Here is a 26,539-nt window from a genome sequence, read left to right as displayed (position 1 = left end):
AGCATTGGGTAGGACCTTCCCATTTAAGAGACATTGGGCATGATCCACAAGCATAGGCCCACTTGTCAGAAACGAAAAAAACGCGTACAAAGCCCTCCCTCCGTTCGGGTCGTCTAAATACAAAGTCTACGAAAACCTGGAAATTTCTGACCTGGTGTTGTGAATCTGTCTCAACGTACCCGCGGTTTCCACCAACCACCCATCTTCCCTATATAGGTAACCCTCGCCTCACATTTCATGCCAGGGATCCTAAAAGAGATCTCTGCGCTTCCTTCTCCAATAACACATACATACCCCCACCCCCCCCTTCACTAAAATCTTCTTCCCCTTCACTAAAATCTTCTTCTCTTCTTCCTCTGCTGCTGCTTCGATGGCGCTCTGCCTTCAGACTCCACCATCAGGTCTGAGCTCCACTCGTCGAAGCGGCAGCAACACATCTCACATCCGACCTCCTTCTGTTACTGTCTTTGCAGTTAATAAAGCTAGCTCCAAGCAGCAACAAAAGGGCTCTGTGATTTCCCTCCCAACTACCTTCTCACCTGACCAAATCATCCCTTCCAGTTTTGGCCTTGATATGACTGTTCTCGAGCTAGAGCGCCTCTTCAAAGAGGCCAGAGGAAATTCTCATCTCCTCCCGCAGCTCTCTGGCCCTTCCCATCCCTCCCCTATCCCCAGTTTCTCTGGACGTCCCCCTGTCCGTGTCGCCTATCAAGGCGTTCCTGGCTCTTACTGCCAAGAAGCCGCCATCAAAGCCTTCTCCTCCATCTGCACCGCCCTCCCCTGCAATCACATGGAAGATGCCTTCCAAGCCCTTGAGGATAAAACTGCCCATCGAGCGATCATCCCCATTGAGAACTCGATTGATGGCCCCATCTATCGTAATTTCGATCTCCTCCTCCGCCACCAAGGTGTTCGGATTGTCCGTGAGCTTATCCTTCCCGTTAATCACTGTCTCTTGGCTGTGCCAGGGGCTTCGACATCCAGCTTGAAGCGGATTGTCAGCCATCCGCAGGCACTAAGTCACTGCAAGTCGAAACTCAAATCCCTCCCTCATCTGGAGATTGAAGAGGTCCCGAATGCGGCTGACGCAGCACGGTATGTATCAGAGAATCATATCGCTGATACAGCCGTGATCGGAAGCAAGATAGCAGGCAGGGAGTTTGGGTTGCAGATACTGGAACAGAATTTCCAGGATGGGAATGGGAATGGCAATTTCAATCGATTCCTTCAGCTAGGACTAGAACCGTTTCCCGAACCACAGGGAACAGAGAAATCAAGAGCTTGGAAAACAAGCATAGCATTTTCTCTGGAAAACGGTGCTTCAGATCTATTCCGGGCACTCTGGCTGTTTGAGAGCAGGAACATAACGGTGACGCGAGTAGAGCACCGCCCGAACCGGTTGAACCCAGTACGTGTGGTGAAGGAGGAAACTGGTGATGTCCGGTACATGGACTACATATTCATATTGGATTTGGAAGGGAACTTGTGGGATTCGAGCCTGGTAAACGGTATCTCAATGTTGAAGGAGATATCAGGGTTCCTAAGGGTTTTAGGGAGTTATAAGTGCGGCTTACAACAATGATGTCGATGTGATTAGAATTTGTCTTTTTTCTTCTATTTTTCCTGTGAATAGAGAAAGAGGGTCGCATTTATACCATTACCATCAAAGCAGGGTATTGGCATGGATTGTGCAGCGGTAAATATGTTGCAAAAATCTCTCAAGTTTGTATATAAAAGATTAGATAAACTCTGTTTAGTTATAGAAATACAGGATGAATGGAATTGGTGGAAGAAGTTTCAATGTTGGATTTACCTCTCACAAAAGGAGGTTTGTAATTTGATTATTACAATGATACGGCAGTTAGTTTCTCCTTCTCCTTCGTCAATCCACTCAGTGAACCGAACCTACACTGGACACGGTTTCTCCTCCCTCATCTCATCACAGAGGCATATCTCCAAATAAGGTTCAAAAACCTGATGGAATGCATATATCGCAGCACATTCGTCCTGAAGGGCCTCAAAAGGGGGCTTCTGAAAAATGGGATTTCAAGCTTGTTTTTTCGATTAACACAGCAATTTAAGTTTCAGCCCATATTTGGTTGGGAGACATATGGGAGTTTGCAACGTTCATCCAAATGCACAACGTCAACCTTTGTTTGAATCAAAACAACGTTTGGGCCTCAAACACCCCCCTTCAATGGGTGCATCCAAACAGGCCCCAAGAGTTGGATACAAACGTCTCAATGCCTCCACTGATAATATAAAGGGTTTTCCTCCCTAGCAAATAAATTTATTATAGGAAGAGGAAAAACACACACAAAAGGATTGGAAGTACAAACAAAAGCAACCTCAAAACACTGAGAAGCAAAAACAAAGTCAGTGAACAGCACTATCGTGCTGAATCTCAGATAGAGACTGGAACAAAGGCCAAGAGAACCACCCCTACCCATGGAACAAAGATGAAGTGGGGCATGTTGGTCGGGATGCGTTGGAGGGTCAGATCCTTTCCTAGGGAATTCCTTAGGCATCTTTATTTAACATTTGGATTAGCCATTGTGGTGGATGGTCGTATACCAATTCCTGGTTGATGCAAAAGCCATGAGCAGCCAGGCATGCTACAATTCAATCCCTCCATAAGATGAAAACAAAAAACAGAAAAAATCAATTTCTGCCTCGTAATATGCTGAGAATTTTGTTCAACCACCAGCATTAGATGGAAAACAAGAATGCACTTTCTTTTGAAGGGTTGAACAGCTATGGCAAAACTCTATCCAAATATTAGATATCATATTCAATGTCGTATTATGACTGGAAATATCGAAAGGTCTCCTAGTGTCTTCAGAATCTCTCAAGCAAAATGATATGAAGAGAGAAACCCTCATGGGTCTCAGGAAATCCGTTGTCATGGACCTTCAATAGAATTACTGAGACACGAAATAGAGTAGGTTTGGCTGTGGCAAAATGTGAAGATGGAAATGGAGAATGCAACATGCAGAGAGAGAGAGACGGTAGGTTTGACAGTATCAACCATAACGTAAACCATTACACATTGGCTGAGAGAGAGAGAGAGAGAGAGAGAGTCCCAAAAAACAATTACACATCGGCTGAAACAGTCTCCTACCCAACACATGCCAAAACCATTACACGTTGGCTGAAACAGTCTCCTACCCCACACATGCCAAAACCATAACACGTTGGCTGAAACAGTTTCCTACCCAACACATGCCAAAACCATTACACATTGGCAGAAACAGTCTGCTACCCCACACATGCCATTTAAAAAAGTTCTGGGAGTAGGTACAGAAGATGGGGATCCTACCAAGCTTTTTCTTGCTTGTAGCGTTTTCAATAGAAATCAGTCGACAAGCTAATTAATTATAAAATTATACATAACAAAAATATACAACTCCTATACAGTACGGAAGAATTTATCAGAAACCTTTGTCAATTTGTAGAAAAAAGGGGTTTGCTAGTCCCACTTGCATCGTCACACCTCTACAGACAGTAACATGTGCAGAGCCTGGCACATGCAGGACATCTGAACCATGTATCATATGGGTCCCACTGTAAATGTGTGAGACCCATCTGAGACATGGCCTACCCAATGGGTAAGCAGCAGAGGTTCTCAGAAGCCCTACACAGGTGCCAGGCCAGCACATTTAGCTGTCTAGGGTTGCATGGAGAGAGGTATTGGTGGGGCTAGCAAGCCTCTGCAGAAGAAAATATTAACGATGTCCACCTCAAAGTGGGAATCAGGTGGATGCTATGTCATTTTCAATGAAAAAGCACGCTAAATCCTCTGGAAGCACAGAAGTGCAGCGCTTTGCTCCACTGATTCTCCCACACAATTAGGTGAATAATCACGTGAACTTGATCCATCCTTCCATAACTAGGTTTTATACTTAACCTTCAACTGTGTTAGATCAGTGTTTCAGTTCACCAGTGATGTAGTTTATCAGCCAAATGGAAAGCTATCCTCTGTGGAACAAAACAATCCCACACCACAAAAATAAACATGAACAAGCTCAGCTTAGCAAATAGCCAGCACCCAAAATAGGATGATGGGAGACTGTGGAAATGGATTTTGGTGGGAGTGAGGAAGTACCTGTCCTCAAAAGAGTCAAAAAGTGGAGGCATCTGAGAAGCATTAGTATAAAACAAATAGGAACTTACAATATGTAAATTGAGACATTGAGACAAACTCTTTTTTGTAGAAAAATATATTCTTAAATCATTTAGATTCAGAAAAGACAAAAACTACCAATACATAGTTAACTAAGTAAATGATGTTCATGGAATCATGGCAGAAGTGGTTGGTGGTGGGACCAAGATGAGGTTAGTGTGGGAAACAAGATTCCGGAGTGATAACAACACCTTAAGGAAGAACCCTGCTGAGATCACCTCCATTTTAGTATTTTATGTTTAATTGTCATGATTCGCAGATTGAATGGGAATAATAATTCCTCATCTTTTGCTTAAAAGGCCTTTGGAACTGATTGTTATCTTTTGTAATTACAACTTTCTAAGCCATGCCAATGGTGCCCATTTTTGTCTGTACATCACCTCCAGCAAACATATAAGGTGACTCAACTTTGAGAATCTGGTTGAAGAGTCGTCTCCATGGAGGAATTTAAATTTCACAGCTTGCAAAACACAATAACTACCTAAAACAACAACAACAACAACAACAACAAAAAAACAAAAAAACAAACAAACCTTAAGCAATAGGATGGTATGTACCATCATGCCATATGCCTGTGCCTTCACCATTCCTGCACCCAGGAGGCATAAAAGGTTCAAACCTATAGACCCAATGCCTATTTTGGGTATATTTTATTGACCCCAAAAAGATGTCTATGTATGAGCTTTTTGGCCTTATATTCTACACTAGCAGGTTTTAATGGGTTATGGCTATTACACACATGGATCCTTCAAACCAGTGTTCTAAAACCCTAACATAAGGCAGCAGACAGTTCGATCAATTTGGGCCACAACAGCCACAGGAACAGGTCAGGTCAGCTAGAAACCAGTCCTTATTTTTTCTTTTCTTTTCTTTTTTTGGAGGCTATATATATATATATATATATATATATATATATATAAAGAAGGCTAAAAGCCAAAGAATATAAAAGCAAAGAAAGAGATAAAAACAAACAAAAGAGACAACCTACAAATATAGCCAGCTATCTGGAAATTGAGCAGCCGGGAACACATTAGCTGCATATACCCATTCGATTACATTCATTTTCACCCTATTAAAAACTTCGAAAAAACAACCCTTTCAGTTTCTAAAACATCTACTATTTCTTTCCAACCAAATGATCCATAGACGTGCTAATAAACATAACCCCCATATTTGATTCCCAGTCTTGCTCTTGCCCCCTCCATGCCAAGCCAAGAAAAATTGGTCAATCGATCTTGTAATAACCCATGAAACTCCAAATAGTTTAAAGAAGCCGGACCACATCTTTGATGTAAAAAGGCAATGAATGGAAAGGTGGTCAACTGACTCCTCGTTATCAGATTTTTCAATGAGCCACACCAAAACGTCTTCCTTTGAGATTGATGGGAGGTGATTTGAGAAAAAATCCAACAGCCTTGCAAACTCCACCTCTACCTCGATCAAATTTCTTCTACTAGGACTCCAAATAACTTCCTCACCATGAATGGAATAGTACCTCTCAACCAAGATATTTGGATCTATAGCAATATGAGCTAGAGAGGAAATAATATACTCAAATTTTGATTTCCCACCAATATGTCCTCCCAAAATCGTTTCTTCCCATTTCCTAATGAAAACCCCACACATTCCCAAACCTTATCCTTTAATACGTTCGCCGACTTCCATAACCCCCCCCCCCCCCCCCCCCCCCCCTCAACACCATATTCTACCCAACACCTCTCTCCACAAACTGCCCTCAACCCCAAATCTCCACACCCATTTACCCAACAATGCCATGTTCATCATCCCCAACTTTCGCAGCCCCACACCTCATTGAGAAAATGGTTTGCGTACTTCATCCCAATTCAAAAGATGAAATTTATGCTTTTCTTCCGACTCTTGCCAAAGAAAATCCTATTTGATCTTTTCTAACTTGACATCAACTGATTTTGGGCATCTAAAGATAGACATGAAATAGATCAGAAGATTTGACATAGCCGATTTAATTAGTGTTAACCTTCCGCCCAAAGAAAGATGTGTCTCCCTCCAAGATGATAATTTCCCTTTGAATCTTTCGATCACTTCATCCCATAGATGCTTAGCCGGCTTCTCAATACATAAAGGAAGACCAAGTATGAAGATGGGAAGGAACCTGCTCTACATCCAAGCCAAGCTGCCTAGGTGTCAGACTCCTTAGAAAGACCCACCCCCAAGATTCTGCTTTTACTTATGTTGACCTTTAAACTTGAGATTTAATTTGCATAGTAATAGCATGTCATCTGCATACTGAAGATGAGAGGTTTGAAATTCTCGATTATCCACCCAAAAACCCTCCACTAATCCCACCAACACCCCTTGTTCAATCATCCACCTAGAAACCAATCTTGGGCAACAAACCGTTTGAATCGTCTGGTTGAACTGATACACACCCAGTTTGGTATTTCCACCCAGTTGCGCAGAACAGTTCAACTGTTGGTAATTTTAAAATGAGTATCATGAAGTTCAAAACAACAACCAACTTTATACGAACCAAATACATCACCAACTGTGCTACAGGCATTTAGTTGCTTAACTGCTATCATTTAATTGATTTTATACATGTCAAAGAGGCTAACATAGTCAGGCTACCAACTGGACCTGCTTGGACGTCTGATGGAAACAGATCAAGGTCCAGTCTGGGTTTTAAGATATTGCTTCAAACGAACGAATATCGGAATCAGATGCTAGGACATGGGCAAGGAAAAGCAATCCCCCTTCCATGAGACCTAAAACTTCCAGACCTATTAGGGTTTTGAAAACCGAACCTACTAGTTGTTTAATCATCGTAGCAATTGGCCTATAAATCCAAGTTATGACATTGTAAAGGAAATAGTTTCACATGATTATTAATGAGTTGTAACCAATTCTTACCATAATCACATTCTAATAATTTGGATTTACAGGACTGGCCTTATGCAACCCTTGCCCTCCGGATAAAGTGTTTGATCCTGTAGCAGTAGACATGTACCCAAAGTTCTACACATGAATCAACCACAGAACATGAACTCTGAAACCAAAATTTGCACACTCAGTGGAGTATTTGATCCTGCTGCAAAATATATGACAGCATGTACACTAAAAATTGCACTCCAACCACATGCAGGTGATTTGATCCTCATGTAACTGGCCCTATAGGTGAGCAAGTCTCTCACATATAGCGTATGCTTAGCCAATCATGATTAAAATTATATGTGCGTACATCAATGCCAAGTTAAACCATCAAAACTGTGGGACCCATTGTATATAGATCATGATCCAGACGTCAGATTGATTGAACAATCCTGACCCTTGTTTAATGGCCCTTTTTAGTTCAGACTGTTGACTATACAAATTGGGTTGACCTATGTGCAACTAGAGCCTCATATTTGGTCCATCACGCTAGACAATGAACCTGAACCACGAATTAGGCAAATAAGTAAACTGAATGGTTTTGCAAATTACGAATGCGGATGTGAGTCCTCAAACTGCAATTCAGAAAACTATGGTTTTGTCAGCCAATCAGCTTCATCATTAGCCTCTCTGTGAACGAGAAGAAAGCTGATTGGACGATGTCTATGCATGTCCAAAGCTTCCTTAACAATTTACCAATCTTTGGATTCTTTATGAATTAATCTTCACTCAACCAAAAAAGAACGAGAAAAGGAAAAGGCCTGACTGTTGCTTGAGGATAAAATGTAGAAGCAAATTATTGACTAAGATATCTCATAAGTTTAGATATCCTATCCAATTTTTCTCCTTTACGAGCACATAACAGCTAGCCTTCCACGCATGCCCAATTTTCTCTCCTACTAAACATTTCCCTTGGACAGTTTCGGATATTGTACCCCTTAATTTTTCGATTTTTTTAAAAGCAGTAATCTGTTTCTGGATTCAGGTTTCTTGTCCCTTATGAGATAACTATCATTTCTTTTTCTCAAGTATACAGGTAGGAAACGGGCTACGTGTAAAGCTTTGGGAAGATACATGGTTGGGAACTCGTCCGTTGAAGGAAGTGTTCTTGAGCCAGCCTCGGATATTTCGGTTGCGGAATGCTTTTAATGGCTACGTCCGCCGGTGTGTGGGCACCTCCTTGTAGAAGACACTTGAAGATGGAAGAGGAGGCCGAATTACTTACTTTGTTAAACAAACTCTCAGGTGTAGCATTAAGCCCAGAACAGAAGAACAGAATGGGATGTGATAACATGGGCCTTAGATTAATCCGGCTCTTTCACAGTGAGATCTTTCTACAAAAATGTTGATGGGTTCCCAAGTGGCTGAAGACATGGCGAATTCCTACTTATGGTTTTGTGGTGCTCCAAGGAAAGTTACAGCTTTTGCTTGGCTGGTGGGGTGGAAGAAGATCCTTACCATTGATAATCTCCACAAGAGAAGCTTAATAGTAGTCAAAGCATGCCCCCTTTGGTGGATGGATAGTGAGTTGGTTGACCATTTATTTCTGCATTGTCCTTTCGCAAGTGGAATTTGGGATAAAATTTTGCTTTTATTCGGGGTTTCATAGGTTACGGCAAAATCCATATCCAACTTCTTCCTTGCATGGCAAGGAGGAGTGGGTAAAGCTGGGAAGAAACTGTGGAGACTATCACTGCTAGTGGGATTATGATCAATATGACAAGAGAGGAATTCTCAATGTTTCAACAGCAAGTTGGGTACTGGGGCGGGAGTCTTACCTAAGGCAAATTATTTGGTCGTAGAATGGGCTACGACCTGTCTAGCAATGGAGGACAACCCTTTTGCTACAGAGTGTTGGGAAATTTTATAGTTGTAAACATATAAGGAATGACCAATAGGGAGCAAGGTATTCTGTATCGGTAACTGTGGCTGTAACGGTTACCACCATGCCGATACGGGGGTGTAACGGCCGTTACGACCCCGTAACGGTTGAAAATTTAGATTTGTCCGAAAAAATCTGAAAAAATATGTAGAAAATTCAGAATAATGTAAATATTTCAAATATGTATTCATTTTTTTTGTTTTGAACATGTTTATAATAGTGTAACGGTCTACTCTTTGGTGAGAGTGTTGTATCGGGCTGTCTAGTGAATTTGTGAACATGATTACAAGTCTCTAATGTTTACACATCACAATCAAGCACTAAAACTAAAAAACAGAAAAAAGGCATAAATACTACTTTTTCAAATTAAAAAAAAAAATGGCCCTTGGAGGTTCTATTCACTCAAACCACTTCAATCTACGGTTTTAATATTAAAAACTATAGTAAGAGTGATCAAAATCAGTTGTAAAATGACCTAGGAAAGTTTTTGGAATAAGAAAAGCGAAAAACTGAGAAATTTTTATTTAAATAGAAAAAAAGGTTGTCGTTTTTCAACCTTTTTGGGAGTAACGGTCATTATGTCCCGTAATGGCCTTTACGACCACCATAACAGCTGATACGATCTTAAAAAACCAATTGTCCCGTCTCACCCCTGTACCGCGTAACGGTCAAGGCCATTACCTATACGTATGGGCCTTTACGGGCGTATTGTAACGGATACGAAACACCTTGGTAGGGAGATGTATATAGTGTATATAGTTCTTGTTTTGCTCTTCTTTTTTTTAATTAACCTTATATTTTAGCTGATTGTTCTGCTTTTTGAATAAAGTTTCTGTTATCCCTCAAAAAAATAATAATAATAATAATAATAATAATAAATAAATAAATAAAACTTGACTGTCTATAGCTGTCATTGATATAATCACCTATCTTCCTTAAATTACGACATAAGAGCATGACAATAACCTATCTTCCTCAAATGACTGCATAACAATCGCCATTCTTCCTTAAGGAGATTAAATATCCTTAGCAAGGTTTGAAATGGGTGTGTTGTATGATGGATTGTTCACCACCAATACCATTAGGTACCATTTTGTACCAGGGTGTTTTGGGCTGATAAAGGGCCGATGCACCCTGTATGAGTTTCAACATGAGTTTCATGGGCTCAGGGGCGGACTCCATGAGTTTCAACATTGAGGTCATGGGTTCGGGTACCCATGTGGTGTGTGGGTGTGGGTGAGTATAAAAATTAAAAAATAAATAAAAATAAAAATAAAAAGGGCCAATACACCCACATCATCCATGGTCGATACCTGTACATATCGGGCGACACATACCAGTTTTGGACGATAGTATAAACCTTTGCTCCTCAGTATTGGCATAACAATCACCTGTTTTACTCTCTAGTTGTTGCAATGCTGGAATGGAATTGTCACCTTAAGGGATATTTCCTGGTGTGTTTTCATTTTCGTGGTCATTTCTGTCAACTTTATATGTGCTGATAGTTTCCATATAATACTCAAAGGAAATTCCAAAGGGCGCATTGTTATTTCCCCATCTTGTTTATTAATGATGCCCAATTCTGGAAGCAGAAAACCCTTAAACAGGGCACCTTTTCTAATATGTTTCTCTTCACCTCCCTCTCAAGGCAAAATGGAATGGGCAAATCCAATCCAACTCAATTGGAATTACCAGAATGCAAAGAGACCCTAAATATGTTGCAACCACTTGCTAAGATCAAATAAAAGCTCAGAAACAGAACTCCTTGAAGTAATTGCCAACAATTGCTGATTACAAGTGGGGGCTGAGATTAATTAGCATCATTGTTCTCTTAACCACATATTCCTCAGACATTCAAACTGCTTACAATGCCAAGTATTTTAGATTAAAAAGGTACATCATACAACCTTTTAGTGTTCATTGAACTATGATGCGTATCATGGAACAACTTTCTAATCTTACCTTCAAGTGTCCGAAAACCTCATTGTTGAGTGTCTAGGGCAAGATCACGCCATGTTTCCCCCTCAAATGGCTGATTCTCTTGATCTGATCAATAGCATACAGATACAGAGTCAAAGCAAAATTGGGGAACAGAACATCTACACACTTACACAGACATGCAAACAAAACAAGAGAATCACCCTATGTGATGATGGTACCCTGCAATCATGCGTCTGTAATATAAAACTGAAAAGAGAGAATACTAGATAGAGTACTTTCTTTCTGTAGGTGCACCATTTTTCCCCTCTTTGTATTGTCATGAAAATGTGATAAAAGCTTTTATCAGTGTGAAGCAGAAATAGATATGAGAAGTCTAGTGCAGTTTTTGGCATATGGGAATATCTTTTAGTGGGTGATGGGGCAGTTGCCATAAAATTGAGAAAACAGTAATTTAGCTAAACTGGAAGAGTCATACATGCACAGGCAATATACTGCATGCTACAATCAATAAAACTACAACTGAAGCTATATAAATTGGGATCTAGGCAAGCAATGTGCAATCTTGACCTCTCCTATCAAGAGAATTTCCTGCCTCTCAGGCTTTCCCAAGCTTAATGTGTAGGAACTTTGCTAGTCACTTGTTCTGATACACCACCTAGACACTCTGATAAGTTTTTTACTTAGCTGAAAGGCCAATTTAATAGCAAGTTGTCATGTTTAAAGGTCGCCAATTTTGTATATGAATCTTGTCAGGAATTTTACAAAAATTGAATTTATTTGCACTAAAAAGGCCTAGTGTCTCCAAATGATTTTCAGTAATTTGAATATACATCATCTGACATATTGCAACACTTTCACCTTTCAGCCTTTCATGACTAGTACATGCAAAATAGGAAAGATTAAGGTAGAGGTAATCAATAACAGAACACTCGGAAAGAGTTGAGAAGACAAGAGAGAAGCATGAGAAGATCAAGAGAGAAGCGTTCTAAATCTACGGCCCAAAATTTTGACCGGCTGACGTCACAAAGGAAGAATTCTAGGTCTAGGACGGCAAGAATCACTTCGGGGCCTGCTTTGATCCATGGTCAATCAAGATTGAGAGGAAGATCCCTCTCTTGGGCCCATCACAGAGAGAGAGGAAGGTTTCAAAGCAAGGGGCTGTCCCCTCGCCAGGTGGAAATGTAAGTATCTATCGCTGGGGGGCCGTCTCACGTTGATTAAAGCGGCGCTTTCAAATCTTCCCTTATACTCCATGTCCCTTTATAGATGCCTGGCAAAGATTTTAAATATCCTCGAGAAGCTGAGACGGAATTTTCTATGGAATGGTAACGATGACAAGAAGAAGTTTCATTTGGTTGCTTGGAAAGATGTTTGCAAACACTTTCGAGACGGGGGTGCAGGAATCAGAAATCTCAAAGATATGAACCATGCCCTCCTTGGTAAATGGTAGTGGAGACTTGGAGTTGAATAAGGGACCCTATGGAACAGGTTGATCAAATGTAAATATGGGAAATTAGACGAAGGCTGGTGGACAAAGGGGGTGCCAAATAGTAACGCTTCTGCTGTTTGGAGAGGTATTATCTCATGCCATTCAGAGGTTCAGAGTCATTGTCGTTTTTCCCTGGGGAAAGGAGACAAAGCTCGTTTTTGGGAGGATACTTGGGCGGGTTCCCAAACGTTGAAAGAGGAATTTCCAGTCATCTATAGGCTTGCCCCAAACCCGCTTATCTCTGTGGCCGATTGCTATTCTCTCCAAGGAAATGTTGCGGTCTGGACTCCTCCATGCAGGAGAAATCTCCATGACTGGGAAGTTGACTCTTATGTCAATCTTCTTCAGCGTTTAGGGAACTGTCATCCGAATCCGGATCAGCAAGACAACCTCCTGTGGTCCCTTGACAAAAAAGGTTTATTCTCAGTTAAATCTTTGTACCATCTTCTTGACAAAAAGACTGAAAGTCCCAAGGAGGCACTTATTGCGAAAGTCTGGAAGTATAAGGTTCCTCCAAAGATCGCCGTCTTCGGGTGGTTGGTTGGTAAGAGAAAAGTGCTCACTGTAGATAATCTGAGGAAAAGAGGAATGTTGTTAACAAATATCTGCATCTGCTGCCTGTCAAACGAGGAAACGACGGACCACCTGTTTGTGCATTGCCCTTTCTTCTACACGGTCTGGTCGACCATCCTGTCCAACTTCAACATTTCCTGGTCCTTCCCTAAATCTACTAACAGTGTCCTTGCGGCATGGCACGGTGTCTCCCTGGGAAAGAACAGATCCGCGGCCTGGAGAACCTCTCTTCTTGCTGTTTGGTGGGCTATCTGGGAAGAAAGAAATTGCCGGTGTTTCAGAGATGAATCCCATTCTGTTATCTTCGTGATCAAGAGAATCCAGCAGTTCCTCTCTGATTAGGCCTGCAGTTCTGCTAATTCCAGCCATCCTCCTCTTCTTACCGAAGTCCATCTCAACGCCACTTAGCAGCTTTTGTTTTCTTTCCCCTGTTGTTAGGTTGTCCTCAGTTTGCGGGTTGTTTCTTCCTGCTTCCTGCTTTGTGTTTTTCTTGTTTTTGCTTTTCTTTCTTTTGTTTTCTCTCAGTTCGCTATCTTAGCGGTCTGTGTTCTATCTTTTCTTTTTTATGAATTTCGATTCCTTTCAAAAAAAAAAAAAAAAGCAAGGGGCTGTCCAGGATCTCTACCTTCTCATCGCATCCCCAAAGTTGGTCCACTACTCACGACGATTATGAAAATTTAGATGGAGACTTTGTGAGAGATTAGGTTTCTATTTGAAGGCATAGCTCAGATCACCATGGGAATATATGTGGTTCAAAAGTGAACATCAAAGGTAAGGAAGTATCACATGACATTGGTAAGGTTAGAGTCATCCCTAGGGCATGAGTGCTCTAGAGCCAGCGACGGAGTTCTCGCGAGATTTAGAAAAGGAGCGAGCTCCGGGAGTCCGAATGGTTGGATAATTCCAGAGGGTGGGTGAAGGTGGAAGCTAAGAAGAAACAACGCCTAAAAGCCATGCCCGCCTCTTTTAACCCTCTAAGAGAGCTCCCCACTCTCTCCATCGATAGATTCCTGGAAGAGTGGATGGAAATCCACTTCAAAGGGTGTTTGGGAGATTTAGGGAAGTTGTTATCCCGAACAAGGGGTTCTGTAACGGTAACGGTGGCCGTAACGGCCACCACCATTACCTTTACGATACAGGTCGTAACGGCTGTTACGGCCCCTGTAACGGCCGTTACAGTCTCTTTTTTTATTGAAAAAAAAATCATGAAAAACCTATATCTGCCTCGTAATGTTTATTAATAAGTATGGAAAACATGTATCTGCCTCATAACAGACAATTACGGGGCTATTATGGCATTTATAGGGGACGTAACATACCGTTAACAGCAATTACGGGTCATTTTTTTCCATAACGGCTGTTGCAGCCGTTACGGCCCCGTAACATGTAACGGTTGCCACCATTACCTTTACGTAACAGTCTTTACGGCCCCGTAACGTCCTTTACGATACACCATGATCCCGAAGGAATGAGGGTCTGCCTCCATCAGGGGGTTCGCTTTTGTGAGGTTAATGGTGATGAGAAGCTTCGAATGGCAGTAGAAAGACTAGAAGGTTAGAAATTCTATAAAAAGGAGATCCTTGTTCACGTGGCACACTGGGCCGAGGAAGGTGAATTCAGAGTCGAGGAGGCAAATCCTGATCTCCAGACCAATCACTCCCCCGACCCTTCTTCCTCAACTCCGACAGCGTTGGAAGGAACCCCCACCCCTACTAGTCTCTTGGTCTCCTATAAGGAAGCTCTTTAGGGTAGTGGAAATGCTTATGTGCCTCCTAAGAACCGAGTCTTGATGCACTCCTTAAGGTGTCTACAATGAAAGGGGGCTAACCTTTGATTCGTATTTTAGAGTACGTCCTCTCCAAAGCCAGAGATAACCTACAATAGGGTGTGGTGGTGTCCCTACGTCAAGGCTTCTCATTTCAGGATTTGTTGCTTTGGTTTCAATTTTATTGCTTGTTGAATCCAGGGGACCTTATCCTTTGTTTCCTTTCTCCCTTGGTTGTTTGGGTCTCCCTCAGGCCTTTTTCCGATATCAATTGAATAGTGTTTACAGATAATCTACATCAGGTTGGTCCGATGGAGGAGATTTGTATATGGTCTGATTGGTCCAAATTTGGGTCGGAGGATGTATGGTTCATCTTCCCTGAAGTCCCCTGTGGAGCCTTGGTTTGAGGATTTCTGTCTCTTTGGGCTCTTGCGTTGAAGAGGTCCTTCAATCCCTAGTTGTTTCCTGTTCTCCTCAAGTGGTCCGTCATAGCCGATGGAGCTTCATGGTAGGTGTCTAGCGGACTATGGGGCCTTTTCAGGCACACATGACTCGTGTGTTTCTTCTGACCCGATTCCTGCGTGTGAGCCGAGAATGGCCACACGTCACACAAGACGGACAACTAGCGTTGGCCCATTGGGATTCTACCCCCTCGATCGCTCAAATCTATCCTCGGTTGAATGATTGATGGTGCTCGGACGATAACATATTGGGTTTGGATGATATTTTGGCAAACAAATCGCGCTTTGCACAGGTATCACCCTTGATTTCTGCTGCAAACAAGCTTTTATCACGGTTTTCATCCCTCCCTATCACCAACTTCTTGCTAATTTATGAGGTGTGGGGTCGAAGAGGTTCATCAGCGTCACACTAGGTACATGTCAAGATAAGAGCACCCCCAACTTAGCCTCAAGTGTAGCTCCAGCCATACGGGCTCACTCTGGTTCTATGATATCCCCCAAAGGTTGCAACATTTGGGTGGCTCGTGAGTAGAAATCATGTGCTAACGATCGACAACTTAAGAAAAAGGGGCATGATTTTGCCGAATGTTTGTTTGTTGTGCCTTCATGCCAAGGAATCAGTGGATCACATCTTTATTCACTATCTTGTCTCTATAGATGTCTGGTGGGATGTTCTTCATCTAGCGAGGGATCCGTGGGCTATGCCCATCTCTATGGGCAGCCTCTTTTGCATCTGGAAAGCAAATCCGTCGGAGTTATTAGGAAAAAGAAGTGGAGGGTTCTTTTGGCAGTCTTACGGGTTGTGTGGGCTCAGAGGAACAATAGTTGTTTTAGAAACCTTAAGGTTTCGTCTACTAGGGTGTTTTCTAGAATTCTTGTTTTATTTAGGGATTGGGCTCCTTAGTCCTTCTATTCTTTGGAATTCCTGGCCAGTTTGGGGCTGGCTGCTGTATTTTATTTTATTTTTGTTTGTTTTCTTTGTTCTATGTGCTTCTTTTGGCTTTGCCTAATAAATTTCTCATCTTTCAAAAAAAAAAAAAAAAAAACAATAGAACAATCGAACAAATAAAAGAATGTTCTAAAAAAGTTGACCAAAGCAATCTTCATTTGGTTATTTTTTTAAATAAATAATCATCAGGCAATTTACAATAATATCCATATCCAAGTTTACTTCAGCAGGTTAGAGAAATACTTGTGTCTTCAACATCATCTGTCCGGGTTGCCATTTCTAGTGGTAATGAAACATCTGCAAAATATTCAATAGCAGAAATAAGCATGAAAATCAGTGAATGACAATCAAGGCATAAGAAGAAATGTACCAATAAACCATACCATCATTGGGCAAGGTGTCTCTCATCCACTCCTCATCAACAATATCCAATAGTATACCAATGTTTAGCTCTGCCATGTTTCTGAGATAACAAACAAAACAAACTGCAATGAATCTAATGGATAATAAAAGGTATCTGACATTTATGAAAACCTGTTTGAAGGATGCTGCTCCAAATTTCACCAACTATGCATGATGGGCTTGTTTTGGAACCGGCAATGCCATATCGAAGTAGAATAATGGCGACTTAGTTTCATTACGGGTCAAATACTTTGAAGGCAGACGCATATAAACCTCTTCTTCATGTCTCTATGACAAAGACCATTCTTCACATTCATTAAGGAAGCAGCCAATGCTTGGAGAAGGCTACTAAAATGATAGAAACAGCCATGAGGGAGTAACAAAAAGAGTAAAAGTTTCTTAGTTTTCAAATTCAAACAGCCTAAAACAACAAAAACCTGTCTCTCAAAAATCAATCTTACATTTGCTTCACCTTTACAAGCACCTCCTCGTAGGGAGAAGATAACTGTAACCCCCATCCCTAATTACGAAAAGAAATTCTCTTCCAGCAAATACTCTTGCTAACATAAATGTAATTCTGTGTTGTTGTAAGGCTTGGGCATGTATTCAGAATCAAACCAAAGCACAAAAGCAAAGATCTAAGCCACAAATGAAATAGCTGGAGCACAGTGACTCACGATTAACAGCAACTGATTATGGAATGGGTAAAATCAGCACGAATGGAAAACTCGGATCATGTCTTTTGCATAAGCTGAAGTGAAACAATAGTTAGTGGACTACAAGTATCAACTTGATGAACATAATCGGTTTGTATCTGAAGCAAATTCAAGTAAAAAAGAATGAGAGGATTTTTATTTTTATTTTTTTCTACCCGCAATTATAGAAGGTGATTCCTCCAATGCAATTAAAAGGGCTAGATCAGGATCATATCCATGGAGAGTTGCATATCTAATGGGCTCGTAAAACTTGCTACATTGATAGTTGGGTCTTCTTATTCAGGATAGAAAAAGAGTTTGTCTGTCTGCTCTATAGTGGTTTTCTTTTGTGTCTGAGTTATAGATGTTTGTTTTGGGGCTTCCTGATTTTTCTAAACGTGGGTGGAAAAATCAGTGAGTGAGGAAAAGCAAGAAACGGAAGAAGAAGAAGAAGCAAGACTAGGGATGGAAATCAACTTACTCAAAAAAAAGATGTCTAAAGATTCAAGACAGCGCCAGTAGCGGATCAGATCGGACCAGATTTTTTAAGCACAAGGAAATGAGCAAATGAAGAATGTGAGTGATCTGTTTTCAATTTTAAACAATTTCAGGGGAACAATAGTCATATAATATATATAAAAAGATGAAACTTCGTAATACAGAGGTTCTATGGTGTAGTGGTTAGCACTCTGGACTTTGAATCCAGCGACCTGGGTTCGACTCCCGGTAGGACCTTTTCTTTTTATTTTCTTTTTTACTACGTCATCATCTTTTTTTTAATTCATATTCTGTCATCCAGACCAGACCTTTGCAGAAATCAATAAAAGATCTGGGCCATTCATCAGATGGGTCCGATGCATATATTGTATTAGATTAAAATTGCCCTTTGGATTAATATAAGCTGATTTGAACCATTTCCTGATGCATATGGATATGAGGAAAGTGCTCCAAAATAGGCCGAGTAGCCGGTCTGGCCCAAAAGCCTGACGGGAGTGTATCCATCAGTCACGTCATCAGGTGGCCTACACATATATGTCAAATCTAGAATTGCTGATTAATTTCTTATAATGAGCCACATGCTCGTGTATAAGATGGGAACCTCTCATCATATGTAGCCATGTATGACAGAATCTACACCATTCTTTTAACCATTTGTAGTCTACATATTTACACCTAAGATCCCAACAGCTGGAACTTTTTTTTATTATTATTTTAACTATTCAATCAAGGTGCTCAAGCATGCTGTCATTACTGTTACAATAGCACCGCAGAAATAGGCATTATGGACCTTTAAAAAAAAAAAAAAAACCTATTCAATCAGGGTGCTCAAGCATGCTGCCCATACCTGGCAGTCCCAGCATCGGCGTCCATAACAGGTGCCCCACTTAACCTGGGGTTGTTGTGCGAGGGCGGAGGGGCGGCCCAGTTGAGTGCGACTTGCCCCCAAGTCTGAAGGCGGGCTTGCTCTCCAAATGGATGGACAATATGGATACAACACATACATCATGGTGAGACCCACAAAACTTGGTGACATAACTTCATTAGTGAAATAGCTACTGAAGAATAGAACCGGCTATGTGGGTGCGAACCTAACCAAGGGACCCACATCGATGTATGCCTAATATATTCCGATGAAAAGTTGTCACAGTTTGAAAAATGAAGTGAATTCTACCTTGAATTTCGAATAAAATCCAAATATCTAAATGTGAAATTATGTGGGTCCTCACTGTGAAATTATGTGGTCTTATGAACTCAGTATTTGAAGCACTTTGGACATTTTGGTAATTTCAACAAATGGAGAGTCAGAGACGAAAGGATAAGGAAGACGTGAGAAGAGGAAGGAGACATGAGAGAGTGAGAGGAGAGGAGCTCTCGTTTTTTTTTTAAATGGCGGTTTCTTTCTGTACTCAATGCCCATTCGGGTCCGTCTCTACCCGAAACATTGGTAAATTTTCTCAAGCTCCATCTCTTTCCCACATTTCCGTTGCCAAAACAACCTTTCTTCCTTGTCTCTTCTCCATCCCAAAACCCGAAAGGAGTCAGAAGAGAATTGGATCCTCGTCTTCGGTTACGATGATGAGCATGGAAGCTGGTATCGGTGTGATGGGAACGAAGCTGGGCATGATGACCTACTTCGAACCGGAAGGTAGGGTCGTTCCCGTTACTGTCGTCGGCTTCCGTGAGGGCAATATCGTCACTCAGGTCAAGACCGTCTCCACCGACGGTTATGATGCCGTCCAAGTCGGTTACCGCAGGGTTCGCGACAAGAAGCTCACCAAGCCGGAGATTGGCCACCTCGACAAGATCGGCGCCATACCTATGCGCCACCTTCAGGAGTTCCGCCTTCAGTCTATTGAAGGCTTCGAGCCCAATCAGAGGCTCGTCTTGGAGGAAATCTTCAAGGAAGGAGATTTCGTTGACGTCTCTGGTAATTCCATCGGAAAGGGATTCCAAGGTATGAATTCTTTCTCTCTTTTCTTTTCTTTCATTTGATTATTGTTGCATATGATATCTCATGCAACTTCCAATTCTGCTCTGCTACCTTTGTTTACCTTCTCATTGTCTGCTAATCAGTGTAACTGGAAATTGGGATAATGATGTTGTTGAATGTTAAGTGTTTGTGAAATTGCCAACTCCACAGTGGATGGGGATATTATGTTTTAAGACTTTGCTCTTCAATGACCTCAAGCACCACATTTTTTCATTCGAGTTTTGGTTTAACAAAATTGGATTTCAATTCAAGATTTTTGGGCAACATTGGATAGTTAGGATTGTTGGATTATTTTCACTTGCTGGGCCATTTCTGATCCATGACGAGGCCAATTATTTGGACAGCCTGGATTGATATACATGTGTACCACATGCGTGGTCGATGGGTCACCATTGCTTAACATGGTATTGGAAACTAGCACTGGATTCTAAGGCCTTGTAATATTTCATATGATGATGTTGCAATGCTTCCACTACCTACAGCCTAACTCTGCTAAGGAGTTGGTGGATGTGGCTTCATTGGTAGAGATCCGTCCCCTTGCAATTGAGTTGCTCCCCGGAGTGAAGAAGTCTATGAAACCATGACATCCCGAGTCTTGACTAGAATATCAATGGCTGTCACCATTCCCATCCTTGAAGAGGGAGTGAAGAGCATTTCAACATAATTGCATTTTGCATTGCTATATAGGCAATGGCATCAACTACTAGATCTATTAAGTAGTGCATTTCAACATTGAGATATTGCATTTGATTCCAGCTTACCTATCCACACACACACACACACACACACACACACACAGGTGCTTGACTTTGATGCCAAAACCTCTTTCCTTTGATGCAGGTGGAATCAAGAGGCATAATTTCCATCGTGGACCAATGACTCATGGTTCCAAGAGTCATCGAGCCTTAGGATCCATTGGTGCTGGGACCACACCTGGTCGTGTATATAAAGGGAAGAAGATGCCAGGTAGGATGGGAGGAACGAAAACAAAGATCCGGAAGTTGAAGATTGTCAAGATAGACACTGAGCTCCGAGTTGTCATGATAAAGGGGGCTGTTCCTGGTAAACCGGGTAATCTTCTACGCATAACACCAGCAAAGATTGTCGGGAAGAACATACCAAAGAGTTAGCTTTGGATATATGCTGTCAATGAGACATTACGTTGGTTTCTTGCAGTTGTATTTGTTTCTTCAGTTTTGTTCTTTTTTCTTGAAATTGAATCTCAGTTGCCCTGATTATCTGCGCTTATAAAAAGTTGATCTAATTTTCTCCATCAGAAATTATCTCAGTCACTCTGGAAATGGAGCATCCTTGCAAATCGCCTTACCCATGAAATTCTCATTAGTGCCGTGCAAGCCGAGATATGCATCATTGCACATAATCTTGCCCTTGAACCTGTCAATTGGTGTCCGGATGTTTGAAGACTGGACCAGACTGTCTGGTTCAACTCTATTAGAGCTGGTCTGTCAATCTTTTTAGTCAAGCCTCAACAAACATCTCTGCCCTGGCAATGGCTATTATTTCTTCCGTAGTGTTAAATTATTATTAAAAAAAAAAAAAAAGTGGGTTGATTAACACAAATTCGCTGATTATTTGGTATGAGAAAATAGTGCCATGGTGGAAAATGCATTTCCATGGAACCACTTTTCCAGGAAATGCGGCAATGAAAACGCACTTATGCTATTTGGTTAACAAATGGGAAATGAGTTTTTATTGCTCATTTTTCGTATTTGGCAAGGTATGGGAAGTTAAAATGGGTGATAGAGCAACAGCTGAAAAGGAAGTTTCTCTTGAATTGCCAATCTGCATTACGGATTTGCAGAAGAATATTATTCAACATTGATCCAAACTATGCTAACCAACCTCAATTGATGAGGTTTTGGCCGAGTGGTGGGATAATGGAATAGGCGTGAATAAGATCAATTTCCTTTGGAATGTGATCCTGCTGTTTTTCTTGGTTGTATAGTTTAACTGTTTAAGGCAAGGAATGTAGCCACATTCAATAACTTAGTCTTTAGGAGGATTTTTTAATTGTGCTCAAAAGGCTATCATTGAATTTTGCAACACTAATGGCCCAGGAATTGTAACTTGTCAAGATGACTTCTTTCTTCTTAGAAAGTTGGAACCAACAAAATTTGATGGGGAAAATCATAAACCAGCTCTTGTAAAATGGTCTCTGCCAAAAACTAGATGGGCCAAACTCAACTTTGATTGGTTAGCCCTAGGAAATCTTTCAATGAGAGGAATGATGTTGTCATTCGAAATGAATCAGAAATTCTATGCACAAGAACTGTGATATCAATGTTTCAATGAGAGGAGCCGTGGTCATCGTTCAAAGCAAATCAAACGAGTTTATTGGTGTATTAGTTCTATGCACAAGAACTATGATAACGATGCAACAGAATTTCTTGCCCTATTTCATGGTTTACCACTTATCATGAGCTTTCAACATCAACCACCTAGAGATTGAATGAGAATCTTTGGTGCACATTAAAACAATTGAGGGCAATTTTGCACTAGCTTGGGAGGTGCCCACCATTGCTTTCAATTGCAGGGAGCAGCTGCACCATTTTGCCGGCTGGGATATCAACCACATTTTCGGGAAGTTGACTCTACTGCAGACATCTAACTAGCATTAGGCTAGTTAATAGTAAAAAGTGGGTCTCTATGGCTTGTTATGTATTTGTAATGGTTTGTATTTTGAGGTTCGTTTCAAGTTCAAACATCAATAAACTTCTTTTTTTTTTCTGGTGGAAAATAAGAGAGGTGTCTTGAAAGGCACCACCATCCACACTGACTCTAAGAACCAAAGGCCCCACTTGCAAGAACACAAAAATGGTTGATAATGGAAGCTTTGCATTGGAAAGCTACGATCCAAGTTTTGGGGGATTTTGCCAGCTCACCCATGGTGAGGCTTACACAGCGAACGATTTGGATCCAACAACCATGAGCCTACTCACACAAACACTCGATAATTTTTTATAATAGAAGCCCTGCAGAAGGCAAAAATCTTTCAAGTTGGTTCATTTTGAGGTCGGCCATCCATGGTTGGGCATAACAAGCCAACAGTCTGGATTCAATAATCACGTGTGCCACTACCATTTTTTTACTTCGTGTAGGCAGGAACTTGATATTTATTATTATTATTATTTTATTTTATTTTGTGCAGGTGCACATGTCTGTGACAAGTGAGCTGGGAGTCCCCGCAAACGACATGGTTGAGGCATTGAGCCTGGCCAGCATGGTCCAACTGAGTTATGCTCATGCTCTCACTTGTTAGGCCATCTGATGGAAAGATTATGGTACATGGCCCATCCCATATTTCCATGACAAGGCTCACCAGATGAACTATCTAAATCACCCAATGTCCAACCTAAACAAAAGGTTTCTAGATTTATGTTTGGCCCATAGCCAATCGAGCAAGCAAGCCAAAAAAAAAATTATATATTGAAGAAGGAAACAAAGCAAGGCATTTAAATTCAACCCTAACGCATTTGTTGGGCTCCCTAGCATTACACCTGCAACAAAAACATGACGCCATCCTCCTACATATAACAAAATTAGTGTCCATGCATTTAGAGAGAAAAAAATATATAAACTGGACTTCAGCTCCCTCTTGGTTTCTTGTTTTAATTTCTGCAATGCAAAGGCAAGATTCCATGATACAAGATAGAAAAGCAACCGAGAAAACAACATCCCTGAAGAGTTTAACTCGGATCGTTGCTTTACTAATTCTGGAGGCTTGCTTGATAAAATCCTTTCCCTTCATATCCAAACGTGTCAGGAGAATTTCGCTAATCTTCTGACGGCCAGCCTTGGATCAGAAACTATAGTACGGAGCAATGAGCAACATCTGACCTTGATCAACTAGCCCGTGTGTACAAGACTAGTAATCTTGCTTGTTTGGGCATTCAGACGCCCTGTGACCAGATCTGCCACAATTGAAACAAGCTCCCCCAAAGCTTCTGTTACAAGACAAAACAGCCACCTCAGCACTTGCAGTGATACATATGATAACTTATCTAATAAAAAAAATCAAAATGATAAATTCATTCACCCACTACTTGAATATGAAAAAATCTCCAATTGACAAAAGAATAAAATGTTTAGGGACAAGGGCTGAAGCCCCATGCCTGTCACTGGAGAGTGGAGAGTGCTTTTTCAGCAACAGTTGCCCTTGAAGGAAAGGAGGAGGCAAAATGCTCATTAATAGATTTGTCAAGGCCACTCACATGAGCAGATTAGTGCATGTATAAGCCATCCATCAGATGGGACAAAACCATGCAGAAGCTCCAACTCAAAGACCAGGCTGGTCTACTCATTAGGTGGGCTACAATGTTAGAAACAGGTGGACAGCTTAGAAATTTTCGATCCAGTTCTTTTCAGCCATATATTTGTTTCAGAAACTGTTGCCCACTTGATTAGCGACTGACCTGATTCTCGGATCAGGTCATCTACATAGTGGGCCCTCCTGATGGATGGATTGGATCTCTTACGTGTACCATGCAGCCACATGCGGTGGCACATACAAGAGGCGCCTTATACACACGTGTGGGCTTATCAAAGCTCACTCATTAAATACTGCAGAAGCAACAGCTGCAAATGTCATATCCATAGATTGCATTTTTATCTTGTATAATTTGTTTTGGGTTTGAAACTGTTCCAGTATAAAACACATGCAAAGTTGCATGAGAGCCATGAAAGCACAAAATGACAGGAACTGGGTAAATTAGTCATTTACCCAGAAAGGTGTCTAGTGAGTTGAATCCTCCAACCACAAAGTCCTTCAGACTAAGATTTTTTCTCTTTCCTTTTAAAGTAGTTGCTTTTGAATGATGATTTGTACTTGGTAGTTGGTACTCATTATAATTGCAGCCGCTAGATTAAATTCCAGGACAGTTTCGTCATGGGTCCAAGTGCTGGTATTCTTTTACTAGTAACAAACTGAATCATGATAAAAACGAGGATGAGGAAAAGTTTAAAGAGGACATGGTGTTTGTTAGCTAGTTCGCATGGAGGGATACCTGTCCCGACCCCCGTAAGGGGATGAACGGTTCGATCTCCTGCCATTGATCAGCCAATCATCCTCACTGCTTGACTTCCGTGGCCAACTATTGCCAGTTCTGTAACTCCGTCCACCACGCCGAAATCCATCCTCCTCATCGGAGTCCCTGCCACCCCAGCTTCGAGAACCCCTAGAGCCACGGTCCCTTGCACCACCTCGAGGACCGCGTTCCCTGCTTGAAAATCTCCCGTAGTAGTCGCTCGGAGGGCCATCATCTTGCAATGGAGGCAACTGCACAGACAGATTAAAAAAAATAAAAAAATACATGGTAAATTTAGCTACAACCCTTTTTCTTTGAATTATATTTAGCATAATCACTTAGAACCAAAGTCCCTAACCACATAACAAGATAGATATATATATATATATATATATATAACTCACTATAACTTGGGGGGGAGGGGGGGGAATAGTAAAAGAAAAAAAAAATCTAAATTATGATGGTTATAATATTTTCATTTACCAAAGAAATTTATCTCTTGAAAAAGAGATCTAACTAGTGAGGTTTGCTAACACCACATGCACCCACTGCATGAACCTTCACATGCAGCACATGTGCCAACCAGGAACGTGCATAGGACATTGGAGCCATGCAAAAGGTGCCCCACCTGCAGATGACTTGCCAGAAAAAATCAGGCTGTTTCACTCATCAGATGTCCCGCATGTGCAAAAAACAATGAATGGTTAGAAAAACTTGCCAAATGTCATCACAAACATTTGTGGCTAGCCTGATGAGTTGACAAGCCTGGTCTTTGCACCAGTTCATCATCACCGTCTATCCCATCTCATGTACGTCTCAGATGTCCCACGCACATGCCAGGTTGCACGTTTGCTGAATCTGTGGGTTAGCTGGCAAACCTCCTGATTAATGACAGTTTTAGCTGGGTGGAAGAAGTGGTGATGTCCCTCTGGATGTTTATTTGATTGTCTTCTACCACTCAAACTGAACAGGAAATTTTATAGGATAGCTATAAGACCAACCATGCTTTATGGACAGGATGTTGGGCAGTCACGGAACATGTAGCTGACACAAGGATGATGAGATGGATGAGTGGCAAGGCAAGGATAGAATTGCAAATGAATGCATCGAGAGAACCTAGGAATAGCACCAATAGGTAATAAAACGAGGGAAAGTAGAATTAGATGGCTTGTTCATGTGCAACGGGGACCAAGAAGCACGCCAGTTAGGAGTGAATTGGCACAAGTTCAATGCCTTTAAAGGGCAAGGGGAAGACAAAAACGGATGTGGATGGAGGTAGTAAGAAAAGACCTGATGAACTATTGTTGTCATACCACGACCCGATTTCTGAGCACCCTTAGCCCATCCACCGAGATTCCCGGGTGCGACTATGGGTAAACAAGTATTTGCATTAATGGCACACATTCACAAGCACACAACCCAAAAGAAATGATAATACTGAATCAATAAATGAACTTAGCAATAGTTTAGTCCGTCACCAAACTTATTCCTATCATCCAAACAAATCAAAACTGAAGTTCTGGCCCTTGATAGAGTGGAAATGTAGAACAAGATTCATGTAGCCGACTGCAATTAATTGGGCTAAGGCTTAGATGATGATGATGATGTGTTCCGTTTTCTGTTTCTTGTTCCATCCAAGGTTCACTTACCACTCTCGAGATAGACCTCATTACAGTCTAGAGAAACTCACATTCATAGTTTTAAAATAAAATCAACTCACATTCATAGTGCTTCACAAGGAAATTTTTTAAAACAT

At 41.3% G+C, this 26,539-nt stretch overlaps 4 protein-coding genes and 1 non-coding gene across 7 annotated transcripts in view; 3 read left to right on the top strand and 2 right to left on the bottom strand.

Moving 5' to 3' along the window:
* Positions 1-370: 370 nt before the first annotated feature.
* On the top strand, positions 371-8,276 carry LOC131231727 (arogenate dehydratase/prephenate dehydratase 1, chloroplastic-like). Its single transcript, XM_058228029.1, has 3 exons — positions 371-1,501; positions 1,634-1,696; positions 8,127-8,276. The coding sequence occupies exons 1-3, from the start codon at positions 371-373 to the stop codon at positions 8,274-8,276; spliced, it is 1,344 nt and encodes a 447-aa protein (XP_058084012.1).
* Positions 8,277-10,714: 2,438 nt separating this feature from the next.
* LOC131231183 (anaphase-promoting complex subunit 13) lies at positions 10,715-17,841 on the bottom strand. Of its 3 annotated transcripts, none has more exons than XR_009164237.1 (5): positions 17,729-17,841; positions 16,534-16,613; positions 16,394-16,447; positions 11,114-11,219; positions 10,715-11,018 (listed from the first exon to the last, which is right to left on the bottom strand). XR_009164237.1 is itself a non-coding variant. In XM_058227299.1 (5 exons), the coding sequence occupies exons 3-5, from the start codon at positions 16,607-16,609 to the stop codon at positions 10,954-10,956; spliced, it is 195 nt and encodes a 64-aa protein (XP_058083282.1). In that variant the 5' UTR covers positions 16,610-16,613; positions 17,230-17,303; positions 17,729-17,798; the 3' UTR covers positions 10,715-10,953. The 3 variants fall into 3 exon arrangements, 2 of the variants coding, with proteins under 2 accessions (XP_058083282.1, XP_058083281.1); XM_058227299.1 differs by lacking the exon at positions 11,114-11,219 and adding an exon at positions 17,230-17,303 and having other exon boundaries at positions 17,729-17,798; XM_058227298.1 differs by lacking the exon at positions 11,114-11,219.
* A 69-nt stretch (positions 17,842-17,910) lies between these two features.
* On the top strand, positions 17,911-17,982 carry TRNAQ-UUG (transfer RNA glutamine (anticodon UUG)). The gene has a single exon. It is a non-coding gene; the product is annotated as a tRNA-Gln (tRNA).
* A 1,121-nt stretch (positions 17,983-19,103) lies between these two features.
* LOC131231166 (large ribosomal subunit protein uL3c) lies at positions 19,104-21,008 on the top strand. Its single transcript, XM_058227273.1, has 2 exons — positions 19,104-19,702; positions 20,579-21,008. Exons 1-2 carry the CDS (start codon positions 19,135-19,137, stop codon positions 20,866-20,868), a joined length of 858 nt encoding a protein of 285 aa, XP_058083256.1. The 5' UTR covers positions 19,104-19,134; the 3' UTR covers positions 20,869-21,008.
* A 2,249-nt stretch (positions 21,009-23,257) lies between these two features.
* LOC131231737 (DEAD-box ATP-dependent RNA helicase 3, chloroplastic) overlaps positions 23,258-26,539 on the bottom strand; it is a 30,738-nt gene continuing 27,456 nt past the window's right edge. The window contains exons 9-10 of the mRNA XM_058228039.1: positions 24,763-25,034; positions 23,258-23,703 (exon numbers count right to left, since the gene is read on the bottom strand). Of these exons, the coding sequence (XP_058084022.1) occupies positions 23,625-23,703; positions 24,763-25,034 (351 nt within the window). The 3' untranslated portion in view covers positions 23,258-23,624. The remainder of the gene's footprint in view (positions 23,704-24,762; positions 25,035-26,539) is intronic.

Source organism: Magnolia sinica, chromosome 17, assembly GCF_029962835.1.
Source record: "Magnolia sinica isolate HGM2019 chromosome 17, MsV1, whole genome shotgun sequence".
In the NCBI taxonomy this organism is placed as follows: Eukaryota; Viridiplantae; Streptophyta; class Magnoliopsida; order Magnoliales; family Magnoliaceae; genus Magnolia; species Magnolia sinica.
Note: the sequence above shows the minus strand (reverse complement) of the source record. Positions and strands in the feature narration are given on the sequence as shown.

What these genes read in the sequence shown, in the direction of transcription:
- LOC131231727 (XM_058228029.1), top strand. Translation starts at nt 371, where the DNA reads ATGGCGCTCTGCCTTCAGACTCCACCATCAGGTCTGAGCTCCACTCGT. An exon ending in ACTTGTGGGATTCGAGCCTG is followed by an intron (nt 1,502 to 1,633) that starts GTAAACGGTATC and finishes TCCTGTGAATAG; the next exon opens with AGAAAGAGGGTCGCATTTAT. An exon ending in TTGGCATGGATTGTGCAGCG is followed by an intron (nt 1,697 to 8,126) that starts GTAAATATGTTG and finishes TCAAGTATACAG; the next exon opens with GTAGGAAACGGGCTACGTGT.
- LOC131231183 (XM_058227298.1), bottom strand. Translation starts at nt 16,609, where the DNA reads ATGGCAGAGCTAAACATTGGTATACTATTGGATATTGTTGATGAGGAG. An exon ending in AGACACCTTGCCCAATGATG is followed by an intron (nt 16,448 to 16,533) that starts GTATGGTTTATT and finishes AATATTTTGCAG; the next exon opens with ATGTTTCATTACCACTAGAA. An exon ending in AGATGATGTTGAAGACACAA is followed by an intron (nt 11,019 to 16,393) that starts GTATTTCTCTAA and finishes GCTATTGATCAG; the next exon opens with ATCAAGAGAATCAGCCATTT.
- LOC131231166 (XM_058227273.1), top strand. Translation starts at nt 19,135, where the DNA reads ATGGCGGTTTCTTTCTGTACTCAATGCCCATTCGGGTCCGTCTCTACC. An exon ending in CATCGGAAAGGGATTCCAAG is followed by an intron (nt 19,703 to 20,578) that starts GTATGAATTCTT and finishes CCTTTGATGCAG; the next exon opens with GTGGAATCAAGAGGCATAAT.